Source organism: Ostrea edulis, chromosome 2 (assembly GCF_947568905.1).
Source record: "Ostrea edulis chromosome 2, xbOstEdul1.1, whole genome shotgun sequence".
Lineage (NCBI taxonomy): Eukaryota > Metazoa > Mollusca > Bivalvia > Ostreida > Ostreidae > Ostrea > Ostrea edulis.
The window spans coordinates 24105562-24126737 of record NC_079165.1 but is presented as its reverse complement, the minus strand read 5'-3'; the positions used below and the strand labels follow the sequence as shown (position 1 = coordinate 24126737).

At 35.7% G+C, this 21176-nt stretch overlaps 1 protein-coding gene across 1 annotated transcript; it reads right to left on the bottom strand.

The window, feature by feature from the left end:
- Positions 1 to 11962: 11962 nt before the first annotated feature.
- Positions 11963 to 18951, bottom strand: LOC125681811 (out at first protein-like). Its single transcript, XM_048922039.2, has 4 exons — positions 18630 to 18951; positions 14631 to 14771; positions 13792 to 13969; positions 11963 to 12998 (listed from the first exon to the last, which is right to left on the bottom strand). Exons 1-4 carry the CDS (start codon positions 18828 to 18830, stop codon positions 12721 to 12723), a joined length of 798 nt encoding a protein of 265 aa, XP_048777996.1. The 5' UTR covers positions 18831 to 18951; the 3' UTR covers positions 11963 to 12720.
- Between the last annotated feature and the right edge of the window lie 2225 nt (positions 18952 to 21176).

Genomic DNA, 21176 nt, shown 5'->3' with positions numbered 1-21176 from the left:
TTTGGGTAATTAAAGGGGGAAAACTTTAAATATGAAGGGTAAAGATCTTTTAATCTGAAGATTGGTGTTTACTACGCTGTAGAGAGACCGAGACGTCTTCATGACTCATGCGTCTATACAGCCAAACTACAGAGTCCATTTACAAATAAAAAATGTAGTGGATCATGCAGTTACCTTTTTTCGTTATAACATGATTTCTCTAGATGCTAAAACCTTTAAAATAAATTTTGGTTTAGTATTAAAGTGTTATGCAAAGAAGATAGGCGAAGAGATCTGACCGAATGCCCACTGACAGACAAGTGAGAACGCATAAAAAACTGTTTCAAATTGACAAAAATTTACCATTTGTATTTTAAAGTATTCTATTGTGATACACTGTAAGTTTATGAATTAGTAACTTTCATCAATCATAATTTTGCATTTAGCTTCGTTTAAAATGTCCAATTACCAGTAAAAGCATTACAATGAACAGAAAACAAATGTATGCATTATTTATTGGCATTCAATGAAGAGTTCAACATAATCATCCACCACTTTTTGCAAGACAATAAAATTGGAGTCAAGACCCACTATATGTATAAAAAAAAAAACCTTCCCCCATACAAATCATGCTTCTTTCTGTGAACATTTTAGTCCACATCCACTGTAGCACATAAACTGTTAATTCTGATGCATAGTTTCTATAAGTCCTCTTCAAGCCTTTTTATACAACATATATAGTAAATCTTGAGTATGCAAATGTTAGAGGGTTCGAATCTTTTTTTCTGGGAATACAAATGCACATTAAAAATATTTTCCAATCCTTTTTTTTTTTTTTTTTTTTTTTTAAAGTTTTCTTAAGTGAACTACAGTGTTGACATTTTTACAGGATTAATTTTGTAACTAAAAGTACATCCAAGATAAATGTTACAGATGTATATTCATTGATTACTTTTTACATTTAGTTTGAAATTGTATCAAAATTAAAATATCTATTAAGCAATATTCCATTATCACCTGCATATGGTGTTTATATCTCTCAATTGATTCGATACGCAAGAGCTTGTTCTGCGTATGATCAGTTTTTAAATTGAGGTAGACTACTGACAAACAAGTTGATGTTACAGGAGTTTTAACAGTCTCGTTTAAAGTCATCATTTCGCAGATTTTATTGTCGTTATAACGATGTAGTTTGCCAATACAATATATTTTCTTTTATTGAATTGCAAGTTAATCTGCGTTTATGTGTTAAAGGTTCAAAAAGTACTTCGTGGATTGTATATATCTTCAAACGCCGAAATGGAAACAAAATGCGTTTTCACAGATGCAAATGACAAGCGATGGATTTCAAAGAAAATAAGCAGAAAACACTCGGTGAATATAAATATTATCACTACTATAGATGTCCAGTTACAATTTTTTAAAAATGCTTAAAATGGCGATGAAATTGTGGAAATAATACAGATTAGTTTGTTTAGCGCGGAATTATGATATTCAATTAGGTTTTTATTCAATTCTTTATTCTCCCTACCAAAAGTACAATGGTATTGAGAAAATACATATAAGTATTCATACAAATATACAATATGATGTGTTCACAATATATACATATGTACAAACTCATTATAAACAGAGTCATTATAGAGGGGACAGGGTATGATGGGTAGCTTTTAAGAATTTACTTAATTTTCTTAACGTGACAATATTGTCAGAATTAAAAATAGTTTTTGTTGTTAATACATTTGGTGGCGACCCTTTTCTCCATTTAATACATTGATTTCTAATTCTAGCAAATCTACTACATTTAAACAAATAATGGTATTCATCACCAATTTCATTGCCATTACACAAGGTACATTTTCTTTGGGATCTTTCTACGCCGTACCATCTGCCAACTTCAATAGGTAATCGATTATTACATGTACGAAATCTACACAAAGCTATTCGGTCAGAAGGATCAAGTATATCAAGGTATTTTTCAAAACAAAAATTTTCTTTTATTATATGATAGAAAAATCTTTTAGACGAATTAAATGCATTACTATACCATTTTTGTGCAAACTGGTCACAGATTCGTTGCTTAATAGTATGTTTGAACCATTCAAAAGTAAAACCTCCATTCGAATCCCACATACCGGTATTACGGAAACCTAAATTATTTCGATGTTTTCTCACATAAAGCATCCACTTAAAAAAGCAAGAATCTTGTGGGAATTGCATTTTTAAAATGCATACATAATATTTGAAAATTTATCATCTCCTGCAAAAGCAACCTTGCGCCAATAATTGAGGATCCTTGATTGTACATAAAAATAAAGTGGATACGCTCCGAATTCACCATATATCAAATAACTTGGTGTTGAACGCTTTAAATTCAATGATAATTTGCAAAACTTTAAATGAACCCTTTGTAAACATTCATAATTACCAGTACCCCAAACTTCACACGCATACAATAAAATCGGCTTTACAATGCTACAATAAAGACCGTACTGACAGCTTACCGATAGTTTATGTAATCTTCCCTTTTTTAAAATCTCATAAACAGCCTTTAATCCCTTCAGCGCATTTCTCTTAATAGTGCTTACGAAACCACCGTTTCTATTGAAAATTACACCTAGATACAAAAATTCATCAACTATCTCTAAATCATGGAAATCATATTTGAAATTATAATTTGGTAGCCTTCCTTTTGAAAATACAACCACTTTTGTCTTTTAAAACAGTGTTATGATGGATGATCCTAGGTCTCATTATATGCACTATGTGAAGGTAGTAAAACCAGTAAAATAATCTATATACGGTACAATGTAGTAAATACACCATGTACATGCATATCTGTATAAGAATGGCAGTAAATGCATCGCGTACATCTCTATAAGGTGTCAGTAAATGCATCGCGTACATCTCTATAAGGTGTCAGTAAATGCATCGCGTACATCTGTATAAGGTGGTAGTAAATGCATCGCGTACATCTCTATAAGGTGGCAGTAAATGCATCGCGTACATCTCTATAAGGTGGCAGTAAATGCATCGCGTACATCTCTATAAGGTGTCAGTAAATGCAGCGCGTACATCTCTATAAGGTGGCAGTAAATGCATCGCGTACATCTCTATAAGGTGTCAGTAAATGCATCGTGTATATCTCTACAAGGTGCTAGTAAATGCTCTACGTACTGTACATCTCTATAAGGTGTCAGTAAATGCATCGCGTATATCTCTACAAGGTGCTAGTAAATGCTCTACGTACTGTACATCTCTATAAGGTTGTAGTAAATGCTCTACGTACTGTACATCTCTATAAGGTTGTAGTAAATGCTCTACGTACTGTACATCTCTATAAGGTTGTAGTAAATGCTCTACGTACTGTACATCTCTATAAGGTGTCAGTAAATGCAGCGCGTACATCTCTACAAGGTGCTAGTAAATGCTCTACGTACTGTACATCTCTATAAGGTTGTAGTAAATGCTCTACGTACTGTACATCTCTATAAGGTGCTAGTAAATGCTCTACGTACTGTACATCTCTATAAGGTGGTAGTAAATGCATCGCGTACATCTCTACAAGGTGTCAGTAAATGCATCGCGTACATCTCTATAAGGTGGTAATAAAATGAAATATGAAAATTAGGGATAACCATTGTGATACATATAGCATAGGGAAATTGAATTTGACCTCTGACTTGACCCTCTATGGGATATTGTTTAAGAAATAAAGACCAAAGAGGTTATCCTGCAGCATTAAAGGAAAACAAGAATTTTATTTCTATTCTACTACGACTCAGAAATATAAAGCCGATCGTTTTCCTATATAGCTACGAATTAGGTCACTGTGACGACATAGCAGATTCCAAAACAGCCTACATTGTTTGTTGCTGACGAAAATGGTGAGATGGTAATGTGTATTCTAAATCTATTTGAAAATCATTTGAGGCATTTAGTTTGATGTTAACGAATTACATGTATATCAATTGCTTTGAATACAGTTCAAGAAAAAATTGTCTGTGCATCGCCATGTATATTGGTGCTGCCCAGCCTTTGCTGTTTTAAAATGAAAGGTGAAGATAACGAACAGTGATCAATCTCATAATTCCTATAAGCAATAAAGAATAGATAGTTGGGCAAACAGGGACCCCTGGGCACACCAGAGGTGGGATCAGGTGCCTAGGAGGAGTAAGCATCCCCTGTCGACCGGTCACACCCGCCGTGAGCCCTATATCCTGATCAGGTAGACGGAGTTATCCGTAGTCAAAATCGGTGTGCCAAGAACGGCCTAGCAATCGGTATGAAACAAGTCAGACAGCATTTGACCCAGTGATAGGTTGTATTGACAAACTAGATCTGATGCTTTAACCAGAGCAGACCTCTACTGGTGGTTCAATTTCATTACAGGGTGTAGAGCTTGGGTCATTTATGTTCCCTTACATAAAACTAATCTGAAATCAGATTTAATTATTGGACCACTTATCTTTGTTGCTCGACCTATTCTCCCTGTTCAAGGCGTTTCCTTACAAATAGGCAACGATTTAGCTGGTGACAAAGCTGTACTAGATCCCACAGTTTACAAGAAAATCAGTTCCAATGCCACGTCCGATGACTTAATTATACATTTATCTACCATATGCTGTTACTGTTCCAGAGCGAAGACCAGAAGAAAAGAAATCGAAGGTAACCATGTTCAACTCTTGACCCTGCTGATCATCTCATGAAATTGTCTTTGGTGACTCTTTCCTGTTTGACCTTGATGGTAGTTTATGGGAAAAACAAACAGTCGTATAGCGGTGAGCCTCCACTGAAAACCAGTTATGATAGTCCCAATCGGCAGTTAAACCAGGGCAAGGTCACCCTCAGTCGAAAGCAGTCACTGTCCGAGCAAAGCAAGGAACCCGATATTGTCCACCTTAGTAGGAGGGCGCTTCCATCAGATGATGCGGTGAAAGTCGGAGAGTGCTTCTACACTAAAGACGGGATCCTTATGCGAAAATAGTGAACACCTAGCGCACCCCCGAATGAAGTATGGCGTGCAGTTCACCAGATAGTGGTCCCAGTTATTTATCGTAGGGACATCATGAATTTGGCTAATGCCACATCCATGGCAGGTCATTTAGATGTCATTAAGACTTGTAACAAATTCGGGATCGTTTTTATTGACTCGAGTTCAGAAATGATGTTTTTTGAATTTTGCAAGTCTTGTCATATTTGCCAGATATTAGGTAAGACTAATCAGAAAGTTCCACCTGCCCCTCTCCAACTCATTCCAGTTTTGGAAGACCCTTTTAGTTGAGCAGGACCTTCGTATAAGACTAAGTCAGGAAACCCGTATATACTTACTATCAGGTAATGCATGAGTTAGGCGTTGGAAAGCTTAAGCATCCCGAGTATCAAGGGGCGCTTTAACGTTTTCATAAAACCTTTAAAATTATGAAGACCTACTCGGGGGTATTACCAGTATGATAAAGGCTGGAATGAAGGGGTCAACTTACTTTTATTTGCCACGCGAGAAGCAGTTCAGGAGGAGTCCCATGGAGTCAGTCTTTTTCAATCAGTATTTGGTCATACGGATAGAGTTCCTTCGAAGTTGTTGAAAGAAATCTTGCTGACTGAAACTAGTGCTCTTAACCTGTTAGACGATGCATCTAATTTCAAAGAGAAACTTTACAATGCTTGCAAATTGGCACAAGAAAATCTTAAGAGTTCTCAAGCCAAATGACAGTTTGGTATGACAAAGATGCTAGGAACAGAGTTTTTGAACCAGGTGATAAGGTTATTGTATTTTTGTCTGTTTCCTGTACAAGCGAGTTTGTCACATTATTGTGATCGAAAGTTTGTAAAATCAGTTTCCACTTTGGCCAATGTTAACATATTTCAAGATTATACTGAAAATGACATGTATAGAGAATAGTGAAAGAAATCATGCAATTAATCATCCGTTTAAAGAATTCCGACATGCTTATCTATCTTGATCATTTGAATATTCACCGGAAAGTTCAATGTCTCATGGCTAATTATCCTTCAATAAACCAATGCTGTTTGTCATGATGTTATTGTGGGTGACGTTTTGCCCATCAAGCAGCATCCCTATCGTTTGAATCCATTAACATTGCAGTACTTTAGAACAGAAGTACAGTACGTGTCGGACAATGCCATTATTGAGCCAAGCAATAGTTAGTGGAGCTCACCTTGCGTTCTAGTACCAATTGTGTACTAACTTCAGAAAAGTTAATTTTGTCACGAAAACAGAATTTTATCTGATCCCCAGAATCAATGACTTGTATTGACGAAATCAGAAATGCGTATTTTGTATTAAATTAGACCTGCTGAAAGGTTACTGGCAAGTACCATTACTTGAAAAATCCAAAGAAATGTCTACATTTGTGACCCCCAATGTCCTATTTACAACGTGATGCCTTTTGGCATGAAAAATGCTCCAGCGATTTTCAGAGGATGATTCACTCCCTACATTATTAATCCTACAGCGACACATGGGATGAACATCTCAGAATCATGCGCGAGTTCTTCGACATTCTGACTAAAACGAAGTTGACTATGAACCTTGCAAAGAGCTGCTTTTGCAATGCTGCTGTAGAATATTGAAGTCATAAAGTAAATCAAGGTAATGTTACACCTATTACGACTAAAATGGAAGCTTTCACAAAGTTCCTGATTCCTACAAACCATAAAGAGTCAATGAGATTTTGGGACATGACTGGTTTTTACGGAAACTTTTGTCCAAAGTTTCCGCAATAATTGGTGAACTTACCAACCTATTGCATAAAGGGTTAAATTTGAATGGATTGATTGATTGATTGATGTTTTCCGCCACACTCAACAATTTTTCAGTTATCTGGTGGCGCCCAGTTTTTTTATTGGTGGAAGAGAGAACCCAGATACAATGTACCTGGGAAGAGACCACCGACCTTCCGAAAGTAAACTGGGAAACTTTCTCACTTACCGGTGTGAGCGGGATTCGAACCCGCAAATTTGAATGGACAAAGAACTGTGATGGATCATTTTGTAAAATTAAATCTGTCCTTATAAGTAGTCCAGTTATTTCAGTCCCAGGTTTTTCTAAGCATTTCAAGCTTACGGTTGATGCTCGTGATGTAAAAGTCGGGACTGCTTTGTTTCCAGTACATAGCGACATGCATGGTAGAGCTGTTTCTTATTTTTCAAAGAAACTTACAAAATGTCAACAAAATTATCCTACCCTTGAAAAAGAGTGTCTTTCATGGTCCTTTTTATTTCGATATCTTGAAGATATTCGTACGCTGTATTTTTTATTTAGATATCTTGTTTATACGCGATCCTTTCTATTTAGATATCATGGTGAAGATGATCACCCATGGTCTTTTTTATTTAGATATCTTGTTGGAGATATTCATCCGCGGTCTTTTTTATTTAGATATCTTGTTGAAATTATTCATATGCGGTCCCTTTTATTTAGATATTCATCCAACCGTGGTCCTTTCTATGTAAATATTTTGCTGAAAATACTAATACGCAGTCCTATTTATTTCGATATCTTATTGAAGATATTCATCCACAGTCCTACATGTATTTATTTCGATATCTTGTTGAAGATATCCATCTGCAGTCCTTTTGTATTTAGATATCTTGTTGAAGATACATTGTATTTCTATGTTTGATATTTTGTTGAAAATTTTCATACGCGGTCTTTTTTATCTAGATATGTTGTTGAAGGTATCTATTTATTCACAATCCTTTTGTAAATACAAATGTAGATATCTTGTTTACGATATTTACCCATAGTCCTTTCTTTGTTGATATCTTGTTAAAAATATCCATACGCTGTCCTCTTTATCTAGATATCTTGTTGAAAATATTCATTCATCCGCGGTCCCATGAGGATTCGAGTGAGAATAGGTTCTCAGTACCTCTTGCTTGACGCAAGAGGCGACTAAATGGGACGGTGCTTCGGATGAGACCGCAAAAACCGATGTCCCGTATCACAGCAAGTGTGGCACGATAAAGAACCCTCCCTGCTCAAAGGCTATAAGCGCCGAGCATAGGCCTAAAATGTGGAGGCATTCACCGGCAATGGTGACGTCTCCATATGAGTGAAAGATTCTCGAGAGGGACGGTAAACAATATACAATCATTCATCCGCGGTCGTTTTTATTTAGAAACACGTTTGTTATTGAAGGAATTTATTCATCCGCGGTCCAATTGATCTATAATTTAGACATTTGATAAGAAATAAAGACCCGGAAACTAGCATGGGTGATTTCTCTGTGATTTATTCTGTGTGCCGCTCAATTTTTGTAGCTCATTCTGATCTTCATTGACAAACTACTACAAGTTTATAAATATGTAATGCTACGTCATGGAAGATGCACTTCTAGGAACCTCCCCGTAATTCACTACCCCTAATTCATTGATTATATTTCTAGTTTTCAAAATTTTTATTGACCGAGAATCAATTTAAAGAGACACTATGGTCTAACTAATTCATTTTTAATTCAATGAAATACATTCGATAAATTGATGGAAATATACACCGTATCCTAATTTCCGCTTCACTATTTTTTAATCATTATAAAACTAGGTACTCTCGATAGAGAAAACGGCAGCCCATTGTTTGTAGTGTTTGGAGCGTGAAGGTGCATGTATCCATTAGTAGTCTGTTTTTAATTTGTGGATGACATCGGAATTTAACACACAATTAACGTCAAAAGTAACCGTCAATACTTTTCATTTCATATATTTGGAACATACTCTGTACGTCACGGCGAGGGCGTATGTCAATAAACTGAGACGACACAGAATAATATGAATATTTGTTCAATAATGAGTCGGTTTAATGTCCGTGCTTTAACTGTAAAATAAAAAGCCCATGGATTTTTACGGTCAACTAATTAGCACACAATGAAAAATTAAATCGAAAGTATTAGTTATAACATATTGATGGTGAAACGATTGCATCTTTCAGACTTTGAAAACCTGGAGATTGACTACTGTTCCCCTATCACAACATGGTGCCCTAGACACACATTTCTATTGTTGGTGACCTTGATTTTAATACAGTGTCCTTCGTCCAATGTTTGATTCATTAGTCTAAATATAGTTTCTAGTACCTCACTACAAAATGTTGGCCTTTCACAATACACCGGTTTCGAGATACACCCGAGTTATTTCCCTTTGGAGAACTCTCGTGTATAGTGAGGCGCGAAACAATTTGTTTACACGCGGGAGTGGGACTAATATTCATCACTGCGTAAGTGAATGTACTCAGTAAGTTTCTCTTACACTGTTAGATCACCCGAATTCGACTGATACACAAACTAAGTAAGTTATAAGTATTTAGGGAGTAATTAAAAACATAGAATTCTTATCATAGATTCCGTTGGTCATAAGTACCATATCAAAGACATTACTTGCAAATATGACATTGTTTTTGGTTCCACTTTAGTAAAACATTTCTTTCGATAGTATTTCGTATTTCCCACATTTACATATTAAAAGAGAAGCCGATTTTAATACATTTCATCGTTTTTCTCGCCGACTGTAGGTCCACTCAGCTCTGCCCCACTTAGTCATTCAAAGTTCCACTAAATGCACCTCCTACACAGAAGAGTTCGTATCTCGAAACTGGCGTATTAATTAGGACCCTGTCTTCATTGATCATCCTATGTGACTGTGCATTGCCATTTTTCCTGACTTATTTTTGTTTACTACCCCTGTTGCTATTGAAAATTTGTATTTGAACTTATATTTATCAATGGGTTACACACTAAGTTTGAGCTTTCTTGACCTATTTTTTTTTTAATTAACTGCGTCTTGAACTTAGCAACTTTAAAAAGTGTAACAAATTCCTAGGGTTTTACAGTTTACTGAACTGTTTGGCTATCTCTGCAGCTAAAGATTTGGAAATTTATACATCAATTTGTATGAATGGGTTACAGTTAAAATTTGTGCTTTTAATTCTTGACCTATTTTTCAAAACAGTTATGGACTTTGAACTTCTGGGATTTTACAGATTTGCCGGACTTCTTTTGGCACTCCTTGGAGCTACTGAATTGAAATTTGAAGTTATATCAATGCGTTACAGCCTTGTTGATCTTTTATGAAGATTAAAGAAACTGAAGTTAGCAAATTTCGTATATTTGACAGTTTTCCGGACATTTGGGGGGGGGGGGGGGGGGGGGGGGCTATCCCGGCAGCCATTGGTTTGAAAATTTATTCACAAACTTATACCAATGGGTTACATATCATGTTTGAATCTCGTCGACTGTTTTAAGAGTTAAGGACCTTGACCTTACCAAATAATGGCACACAACAGGACCCTTTCGTTATACTTGCCATGAGCAATATCTAGTTTTGATATGACCTTGATGAATTCTTGGTGTAGACACACCATCTGTTCATAAAGTGTCCTTTGAACCAATAATATTCCTCCATGACAAAGAAGTTGCTCACTCATTTATTTATTTTATTGATTACCTTGACCATGGCCAATTTTCTATACACGTGTATTCATATTTTAACTTTAAAGCCATTGTTGTGGCCCCACCCTGGCTCGTGGGGTGGGGGGTGTCATGGTTTGAACTAACTGGAATCTTCAATGTACATGTTTTGGGTTTTCTAGTCAAGTGGTTCCTTCTGGCATCAGATCTTTTTGGTGGCTTTTTCTATTATTATTATTACAAAATCCCATCCTATTTCTTAAGAATCTCCTCATTGTAGGGGCATTGTCCCTCATTTAAGAATCTCTTCATGGTAGGGGTGTTGTCCCTCATTTAAGAATCTCTTCATGGTAGGGGCATTGTCCCTCATTTAAGAATCTCCTCATGGTAGAGGTGTTGTCCCTCATTTAAGAATCTCTTCATGGTAGAGGTGTTGTCCCTCATTTAAGAATCTCTTCATGGTAGAGGTGTTGTCCCTCATTTAAGAATCTCCTCATGGTAGAGGTGTTGTCCCTCATTTAAGAATCTCTTCATGGTAGAGGTGTTGTCCCTCATTTAAGAATCTCCTCATGGTAGAGGTGTTGTCCCTCATTTAAGAATCTCCTCATGGTAGAGGTGTTGTCCCTCATTTAAGAATCTCCTCATGGTAGAGGTGTTGTCCCTCATTTAAGAATCTCTTCATGGTAGAGGTGTTGTCCCTCATTTAAGAATCTCCTCATGGTAGAGGTGTTGTCCCTCATTTAAGAATCTCCTCATGGTAGGGGTGTTGTCCCTCATTTAAGAATCTCCTCATTGTAGGGGTATTGTCCCTCATTTAAGAATCTCTTCATGGTAGGGGTGTTGTCCCTCATTTGAACAAACTTGAATCTCCTTCACCTCAGGATTCTGTTACAACTTAAAACTGACCCAAAGTTTCTTGCGAAGAAGTAAAAAAAAAAATCTTTGTCATTTGGATAAATCTGATTGTACTGATTGTATGTTGTTTAACATCCTTCTCGAGAATTTTTTACTCATATGGAGACGTCACCAAGACCGGTGAAGGGCTTCATAGACCTTTTTACTCGGCGCTTACGGCCGTTGAGCAGTGAGGGTTCTTTAGCATGCCACACCTACTGTGACACGGGAGATCCGTTTTAAAGGTCATCTTTGAGGACCTGCAACATTCACACCTGATGCCGAGCGTTTGGTGATGGAACTATCACCACCTGTTTTAACGACTTAGGTCTGTTGCGGCCGGGATTCGAACCCAGGCCTTCCGCATGCAGGGCGAACGCTCTAACCTCTAGACCACCGCGGCAGTATAAATTTGAATTCCCTTCACACATGGATGTTCTGTGTGTAAAGTTCAGCTGTAAAAGACCTCGCTGTTCTTAAGAAAATGAAATCAAGCCAGACAGAAATATATTAAGACAGATTGTCAGGTATTAGACATCTCTTGATCAGAAAGTCGTGAATTTGTAGATGACATCATTATCAAATTCAAACAACAAATTTAAGTGAAGTAACTTGGAGTTCAAAAGAGACATTGCATAACCAGGCGATACACTGAAGACCGGAAGTAAAAATATAATCTTTTAATACACGTACAAAGCAGAATACATTTCTATAAAGCAGTTGTATATAAATAAATAAATCCAGATAGGCAATATTTGGCACGTTAAATGAACTGAACAGTATGTTACAAAATGCCAGGAACCCCCTGCATGGCTCATACATCTGTAGTATTTTGCAATTGGCATATCCAAGTAGGTTTTTAAAATACATTTCTTGGAAAATAACAACTCGTGTGAGGAGTGTTTTCTCAGGTTTCAGAAGTCACAGAAATATTTGGGACCAGAAATTTGATGATGAAATGCTCCATAAATCAATAAACTCTGTCCAATAAGTCATTAGCACCGTTCTAATCACAAACCAGTAGATACTTTAAGCATGTCATATATAATGACATACCCGATAACATCGAAGAACATATCGACTCGATGTCTCCGAGAATTTTACAAAAGCAGTAATTGTTTACTTCTCATTTCAACAGTACCAGAACAACCCGTCAAACTCCTGTACTGGTCTGCAAAATCAATAATATGTTGTAACTGTGTCAACACACAAAAACTGAAAATGAAAAATTAATTGGTACAGCCTGTCACTCATCAAATCAAATGTAAATTGCATTCGGGTACATTTGAAATACAGAGGGACTAAATTCAGGATTTCATCAGACAACATATAATGATCTGATTGGAAAACTATAAAATCCCATCCATAAATGATACAGAATGGCCAATCAATTTACAAAATTTTAAAGACGTGGTGAACTTAATTAAATGTCGTCCCACAAACAGTTATGTTTCTTGTCAACAACAAAATCGTAAGAGATAAACCTCCTACAGGTCTTAATTCCACAGCGATAACTGACATATCGCCCCGCCGAGTCCTTCCCTCGACAGTACTTCAAGCCACAGGGGTACCAGCCCACACAGATGTGGTAGTGACAAACACAAGGGGAGGTAATGCTGGACGTGTCTTTACAGTTCCCATACTTCTCGGGGTAGGTTTTTCTCGATGTCGACATCAGTAGGTTGATATCCTGACCTAAAGCTAGGAGGATAAAATGAATGTAATATAAAAATCAGATCCAAGATAGACAACTCAATTTCAAATCATGTCAAAATCACATAATGTTGACATCTGTAAAGCAATCAGACCCAAGAGAGGCAACTCAAAATCACATCAATTTATTCAGAGTTAACAAAAGTTCAGAGTTTCCAAACCTGCCAATACAAAGTTTTTGAGCTTGGAAAATTCTTTTGGATTTATATTGTATATTTGTGGTAAAATTATCAAGATTACAATTATGTAAGAAATATATTTGGAATATCTTTTTTTTTTTATCATGATTACACCCCCTCCCTCATCATCCTCACCCCCCAAATGATTAATTACAATAAAATATATATATGTTATTACTAAAGTAACTTAATCCGAAGAGTTGGATCATGTGGAGTTGACAGGCGCGGATCATCAGATCACACGAGACATGAAGCGTTTAGTTTGATCTGATGATCTGCACGAAACTTAGCATCAAGTTATTGTAGTAATGATAAATTTATTATATACCCCATTATGTATTTATAAATACACATTTAAAGATAATAAATGTAATCCAAATTACCAAAAACACAACACACAGTGACATTATATTTTGTGTACCGGTATGCATTGATGCATTGTGACATCATCAATTTCAGAGGATACTGATGTGTCGGAATCAGAAAACCACAGTGTGGTGATCCGGAAAACCGAATCACACTCTGTGAAATCCACAGTATTAAAAAACGAAACATTGATGGGTATATAATAGAACGAAATAAAACAGAATGAATGCTATTACCTTGTGACCATATTTTGATATCGGACTCCTTGGCGTACGTTGTGGTGTTGGCGTCCTGGCACACCTTCTGTATGTTAGGACTGACTATGTCCGTTCTTTTTAGGTTCATCTGCAGATCCATGATGTGCATCTCAGGAACTCTCTCCTCTTCTGGACTACGGATTGCATTGGGGTTTTTCTGTGATCATTATACACATACAGTTTATATTGGTTCTGTGCTTATTAAATGTAATAATTACATAAAGATGGTTGATATATAGTCAACGACATCATCTACATCTTTTCACTTCAAAACACATGACGGAGAATTTACCGGTAAGTAATTAAATACAAAATTCAAGCACTTTTGTAGGACTATCTTTATTGAAGTCAAATTGAAGCACTGCCCAAATTTAAGTACATTTCAAGATCTATGTGAGCCTTAAAAACAAATTCTGTGGTCCATTATACAAAAAGTCTTGCAACAAAGACAATATTTCTCATTGGTCAAAAATACAAAATGTACCATTTGTGAGTAAAGTGTTATGTAAAACAAAGACTCAAGTCATTTTATGTTTCAAACAAACCAGTGAAATATTGATTTTGTAATTTAGATACTGTCTCAATTTTGCAGTCACAAATCTTAACTTTTAGATGACACATTTTACCTAAAAATACTTAAATTGTGATAGAAATAACAAACTTGGATCATTCATTCATGATCCTTTTTTTTTTTTTTACTATAATACATCCAATATCTGTTTGCATGTTAAACTTTTCTATCAATATGAATGATTCATTTATTTCAAAATGAATTTGATTAGACCGAGATGAAGCCTCACGTTCAAGAGATAATTTACCTGTCTGAGTTTGGACATGGCATCAGAGGAAATGAACTCATTCTTGTTAAATCTGGACACAAAGCACAGGGTAAAAGGTTTATTTCTAGTGAAGCCCAGCTCCTCTTCCCATAGGACATAGGCACGAAAAATCTGCACCTCCTGTGAAAATAACAATCCACAGGAATAAATTTCATTAATATGCTGGCAGGAAGTAAAGCAGTTCATATACTCACATATTTTCAAAAATAAAATTTATTTTTTTTATATAAATTACAATCTACTTTTACTTCTATCAGAATTCCCTACCATTAAAATACACACACTATATCTATCAAGATTCATCAGTGCACTATTCACAAATGTAACACATTCATGAGGAAATGGCTATCATTACAATTTGTTAAAATATAAAATGCAAAAAACATTGGGAATGTAAATATATCTGTGGGGACACTGTTTCATCCAAAAATGAAAGAGAATTTCCCTACCATACATGTATACCATGTATGTACAGAAAATTTTGATAAATATTTCATGTGCAGCTTTTAAAATTTCACAATACATAGTTCGTTGGTGGATATAAAATTATCTATTGAGTGGGACAGGAAATTGTTTTATTTTCATTATTTCTGAGAGACGTATGTTACATTTGTATGGGAGCTATTAGATTTCTGAGAGATGTATGTTACATTTGTATGGGAGCTATTAGATTTCTGAGAGATGTATATTACATTTGCATGGGAGCTATTAGATTTCTGAGAGACGTATGTTACATTTGTATGGGAGCTATTTGATTTCTGAGAGACGTATGTTACATCATTTGTATATAGAATTTATTTAATGAGTGGATTTTTATTTTCTTTTATATATATTGTCAACAAAATATTTAGGGTAGGCAGCAAAAAGGTAGGAAGGGTTTGGAAACTGGAAACACACCTATATTTTATATTGGCCTGATTAAAAAAAATGTTGAAATATATTCTGAACTGGGTGTATTAACTGATGGAATGGAGTACAGCAAGTTTGAGCTGTTCTCTGACTATATGTCAGCCAATGGTGGGGGGGGGGGGGTTGTTGTTGTTGTTGTTGTTAAATTCCATGTCACTATACACTAGTTATGGGACATCAGTTAATTTTCATGATCGATCATCAGTTGGAATCAGTTGCTGCTTCCAATGCGATTATACCGATCATAATCAGAAGACATGTTTTAATTTTGAAAAGCTTAATTTTGCAAAGTATTTCATGTTTGTTTGGGTTTTTTTCACTTACATATGCAGATTCATAGATTTGCACATAAATATAATTATTTATAAAGTTACTTTTGTTCAAGAGTTCATTGCAATATTTTGTGCTTTTATATTTCAAATGCAGCGTGCATCTAAATTTATGTCAAATATCCATTCTCAATGAATACAGCTAGGGTTAACTCCTGTAGTGTGCATCTATCATGATGGCAACACTGTTTGTGGTATGGTAATTGTGTAACAGGAAGGGAGAAAATGCAACGGACCAGATCGGGATTCAAACCCGTGCCCTGAATCTCTAGTCAGGTGCTCTACCAACTGAGCTAACTGCCAACCAGCGATCGAACCTGACTGCCCGCTACATTCCTTCCTCCTTAAATGTCTTCACACTTGAAGACATCAACCCAGGATCTTAATCACATAGCAGGCATTTTCACCTGTTATAGTTTCAGCGACTGGTCTATGGCACCAAATGTAACAGGAAGGGAGAAAATGCAACAGACCAGACCGAGATTCAAACCCGGGCCCTGAATCTCTAGTCAGGTGCTCTACCAACTGAACTATCTGTCCACCAGTGATCGAACCCAGCTGACCGCTACAATTGTTTAATTTCTGTGGAAACGAGGTTATCTATACCCAGTCTTTCCTATCCCCAAAAGACCAAATATGAATAACACCCTTGTTTCCACAGAAATCAGTAATTGTTATTAGTGATGAAACGATTGTTGCCGACAATCAATTGTCGATTATTTTTGGCTCTTTGATTCTGATTATCGATTCTATTTTTCATAATCGATTGTCGCCTGTACACTAATTAATATCTAATCTGAGATTCATCTGACTGGTTAATCCCGCTTTTATATCGAGACATGTGCGGGGGAGAGTCAGAGTGGACTCCACATTGAAAATTGGGAATTCAGTGACACCAGCTAGTGTGTATACTGCACATATCCATAAAACTAAATAGAAATAACTCCAAAAATAATAAGCATTATTAACTACATGTAAATACCGATTATATCAATCATTGATCGAAACAGTTCTTCCAATATTGACCGATTATCGATTATGAAATTTTACCGATATTTCAACACTAATAGTTATAATACATTGTGAACAGCTCGACGTTGTACAGATTCAGGTTTTTGTTTGTCTTGTGATGTGTGAGGGCCCCAGACGCTACAACTACATTCTAGATTGGGTTGTTTAGTACATATACAGTACTTGTTTAGTACGTGTGTTCTATGCCATTGTGATTTTATGACTGTGTTCTCCAAATCAAATTCAACAGCACAGTTAACAGTAAAGTTATGTATCACACAATAATACAAGTGTGTGTGGTATCACATGTAGTATAAGGCCGAAACCTATGGTAACCACAGGCACCTGAAGTGTGGATAGCTTGTATAGATCTTATGTACATATACCCCCCCCCCTCCCCCTTTAGAAAGGAATTCTGATTGGCTTGCACTTGAATCATCTTTCTAAAATATGCTTCGGATAAGCATTTCAGCTTAATTATATAATTTCAATTGATTATCATCTCCAAATAATTAATTCTATAAAGCTATGTATCAAAACTATTATTATTATTATTTTATTCATTTATAAAGTGTAAAATTACATATAGTTTCTATGCGCTGTACAATGTTTGTGCTCATAATCAATGATGATATACTAATAAAAGACCTGCAGGAACTATAAAGAAAATGATAAAACGATAGAAAGAATTTAAATAAAACGTGCTAGTAAAATGACAAAGTGGTTGACTTTGACTTGACAAGATACCATTGGCATACAGGTATTCGTATGCTGGATCAAAATTCAGTTTGCAAGAGCTTGCACATGGAATCCTTGATATTGCACTGAATTTTACATTCACAGGGCATATTCATGCTTGAACAAGAGTGTTTTTAGGTTCTTGCGGAATGCTCCATGTGCTTCAAGCTCTCGAAGTTCCAGTGGCAGTTTATTCCACAATTGTGCACCTAGTGTTTTTATGACTCTTGCACCGTATTTGTTTGATGATTTCTTCACTACCAGTTTCCACTGGTTGGATGATGATTCCCTAATTTTACCATGAAATAATCTGAGTTGATATTTCTATTAGTCATTTTCGTTTTTAAAACCATGCTCCTATAGCTCTTTCGTATATTTTCCTTCATTGCTAAGAAAAAGATCGAGGTGGTCAGAAGATTGAAGAGCCAATCAGATAATGCGAGACGCAAAGTGATGTCACAACCTCCTTTAAGGCTGTCAATGGACGTAAAAGCTTGGGTACGATGAAATAAATGGCAGAATATGACAAATAAAATGGATGGCATGGGATTTAGATGAAAGACATAAGTAGAACTACATTAACCTGACGAGAAATTTGCAGAAATTCCTTCAATAAAGTTGGTTTATACCCCGTGAATCGGTATCGAACCAGGTACCCCCTTGTTTGTTTACATGATTTGTTGCACACTTTTACATATAACATAGTATCTCACAAGCGGTCATCTCTAAAGCTTACAGAAGGTTGACACTGACTATTCAGAACAACTTATGAGGGTGATTGGTGGATAAATCATTGCTTCTGTATAAAAATAATTTCTTTCTAGAAGGGAGGGAGGGTGTACATAAGATCTATACAAGCTATCCACACTTCAGGTGCCTGTGATGGTAAGTTATTGGTAACCGGTAGCAAACTCCCCGTGTGTATCGTGCGTTAATATACCATTACTTTTAAGCCTATGTTACATAATCAATTGAATGCACATTGTATTACCGATTTGAAGTCGATGAATTGATAGATGACTGTGCCGTCCGTGTTCTGAAACTGCAGTTCCACCACGTCAGAAGTGGTGTTCCCCGATATCACTTCTTTGATTACGTCGCCCCCTTTGTTTTTCACGTTCACGACCAACTGCGATAAAACAGCTGACATTACATGAGCTAAAGCCACTAAAATCATGTAGCTTAGCCACATTTTATTTTTCTAATCTGCCCAAATTATTTAATTTTGCCGATGCTAACTTTGGCAAGTCCAGGTATTCCTCATTGTTGATATTCTAGGTTAAATAAACGTTTGTGTCTCCGTTACATTCACGCTTACAAGGGTGCGTCTTTTTACCCCACCGAACCTCATAGAAACCCATAGAACCCCATAAATACCTCTAAAGAACCCAAATTTTAAAAAGTAACTCAAATTAACCCTGATTTATATATCAGACATTTAAGTAGAGTTATCTGCCCTTGGTAAAAATTAGGAAAAATCTAAATTTCTAAGAATATGTGCAGTAAATGATTAATTCTATTTCATATTTCCATATTGAAAAGAAATTGCATGTAACTTTTTTGCTAAGAGATTTGGGTGAAAATATAGTTTCTTATAAAGATATTTTGATAAAGTCTGTTTTGCCCATATAATTCAATGTAAAATTCTAAATGAAATAAAGCAGGCAGTACGTAAACAAAAGTACCGAAAATTACATCTACTATGTACTATGGTAGATTAATTTTACTTGATGAACCCTTCAATATTTTCTTTATAATATGTTCACGATCTTCTTTCGAACATCCAATTTTGTCTTGTAAATTTCGACGAATATTGTCTTTTAAATGTTTGGTACACAGTAAATGAGCAGACTTGGGAAATATGTGATGGATGGCTTTTGTTAAAGCTTTTTCTTCATCCGATCCAAACACAAAACTTTCCATTTTAGGTGAACAAGAAAAGTTGAATAGGTATCAAAATCGCGATCACAGTGTAACATCAATGGGCCCAGGATAATTGGCTGTTGTTTTGTTTCCCTGTTTTTACTGCTATTTTTGTAAGTTGTGGCTGAAACAAAACATGATCCCAAATTGAGTTTGGTTTTATCAATCACTATGATGCTGGCATTTTCTCCTAAACAATAACATATTGGGAGTAATGTCAAATTCTAAAATTTCCCATAATTTTCAAGGTCTTTTCTTAAAATTTGAAATGGAACTATAAAAAAATTGGCGGTTAGAGACCAATTTTCAAATTATAGGCGAAAATATTTAAACTTTTTAAGAATCGATGTTCTGTTTGGAAAAATATATCGACCAAATTAATAAATTACATGTACAACATTTGAACTAGTTCCAAGTCTCAGCTACTTGTATCATAAACAGGGTGTCAAGTCCCTAATTATTCCTATATTTTTCTATAAAATTGAAGGTTCCTATATTTCCCTATAACTCATTAAAATCCCTATAAAGCCCTATATACCCCCCCCCCCCCCCCCAAAAGACAGTCCTATTTTCGAAAATGATAAAAAGAAAAAGAAAATAACCCCCAAAAATCCAGGAGCTGATGCCAGATAGATATTTATTTGGATTGTTATGAAGAGAATAACTATGATGATTGTATAAGAACTGTCTATTGGATGGAAAACTCTCCACATCTGTCTATTGGATGGAAAACTGTCCACATCTGAAAGGATTTCGTCTTTGTTTATGTTTGATATTATTTCTTCCCCAGCAAGATACTACTTGCTAGATTTTTATGCAGAAACAATAAACTTTAATACAAATTCTTTAATAAAACCCCCCATTTATTCCTTTAAATCTGCTGTAAAAATCCCTATAATTCCCCTATAAACTTCCAAAAAAAATTCCTATAATCCTATATTTTTAAGACCAAAAGTGGCTTGACACCCTGCATAAATAATAAAACTGGAATACACGTATAGGAGTATACAAATAAAAGATATATTGTTTGAAACAGAAACTGTAATATCACGCAGATTTAGAAGTTTTTGATTAATCAATCCTTCCGCCACAAAATATAGTCCTTGTCAAACTATTTAAAAATTTGAATTGAGATAATTTTTTTAACTTGACAGGGTTGTCCCCTTATGCTGTTAAGTCACATTGTAGAAGTTTACTGTCGGTTTGGTTCTTAATTTTGTGGAACAGAAGACTGCCATCGGCAAATAGATTTGTTTTTGAAAAGGTAGATGTTTCTGGCATGTCAAAGTCTAGCAATATGATATCTTCTTGTGGGCCTTTCTCTATTTTCGACGCTAAGTCATCGATAGTAACTACATGTATAAGCTGTGGTTCGCATGGTCGTCTTTGCGGAAACCGTGTTGCGCGTCTGTGAGGATCTTATGTTTGTTAAAGTGGTCAATGATGCTGCTATGTGCTTAAGTATCTTACAGGTGATGAATGTGAAATATACTGGTCTGTAGTTGGAGGTAAGATGTCTCTCGTCTTCATCAATAATGTAACATTTGTATATTTCCAATCTTGTGGAACTGTACCTGAATTAATAGAATATTTGACTGTTAAAATTGGCGCTAAT

Bases quoted from the DNA above. Each gene is read 5' to 3' on its own strand.
- LOC125681811 (XM_048922039.2), bottom strand. From the start codon at position 18,830: ATGTGGCTAAGCTACATGATTTTAGTGGCTTTAGCTCATGTAATGTCA. The intron at 13,970-14,630 runs GTAAATTATCTC...TAATGATCACAG, and splicing joins CCATGTCCAAACTCAGACAG to AAAAACCCCAATGCAATCCG. The intron at 12,999-13,791 runs GTAATAGCATTC...TTATCCTCCTAG, and splicing joins TATCAAAATATGGTCACAAG to CTTTAGGTCAGGATATCAAC.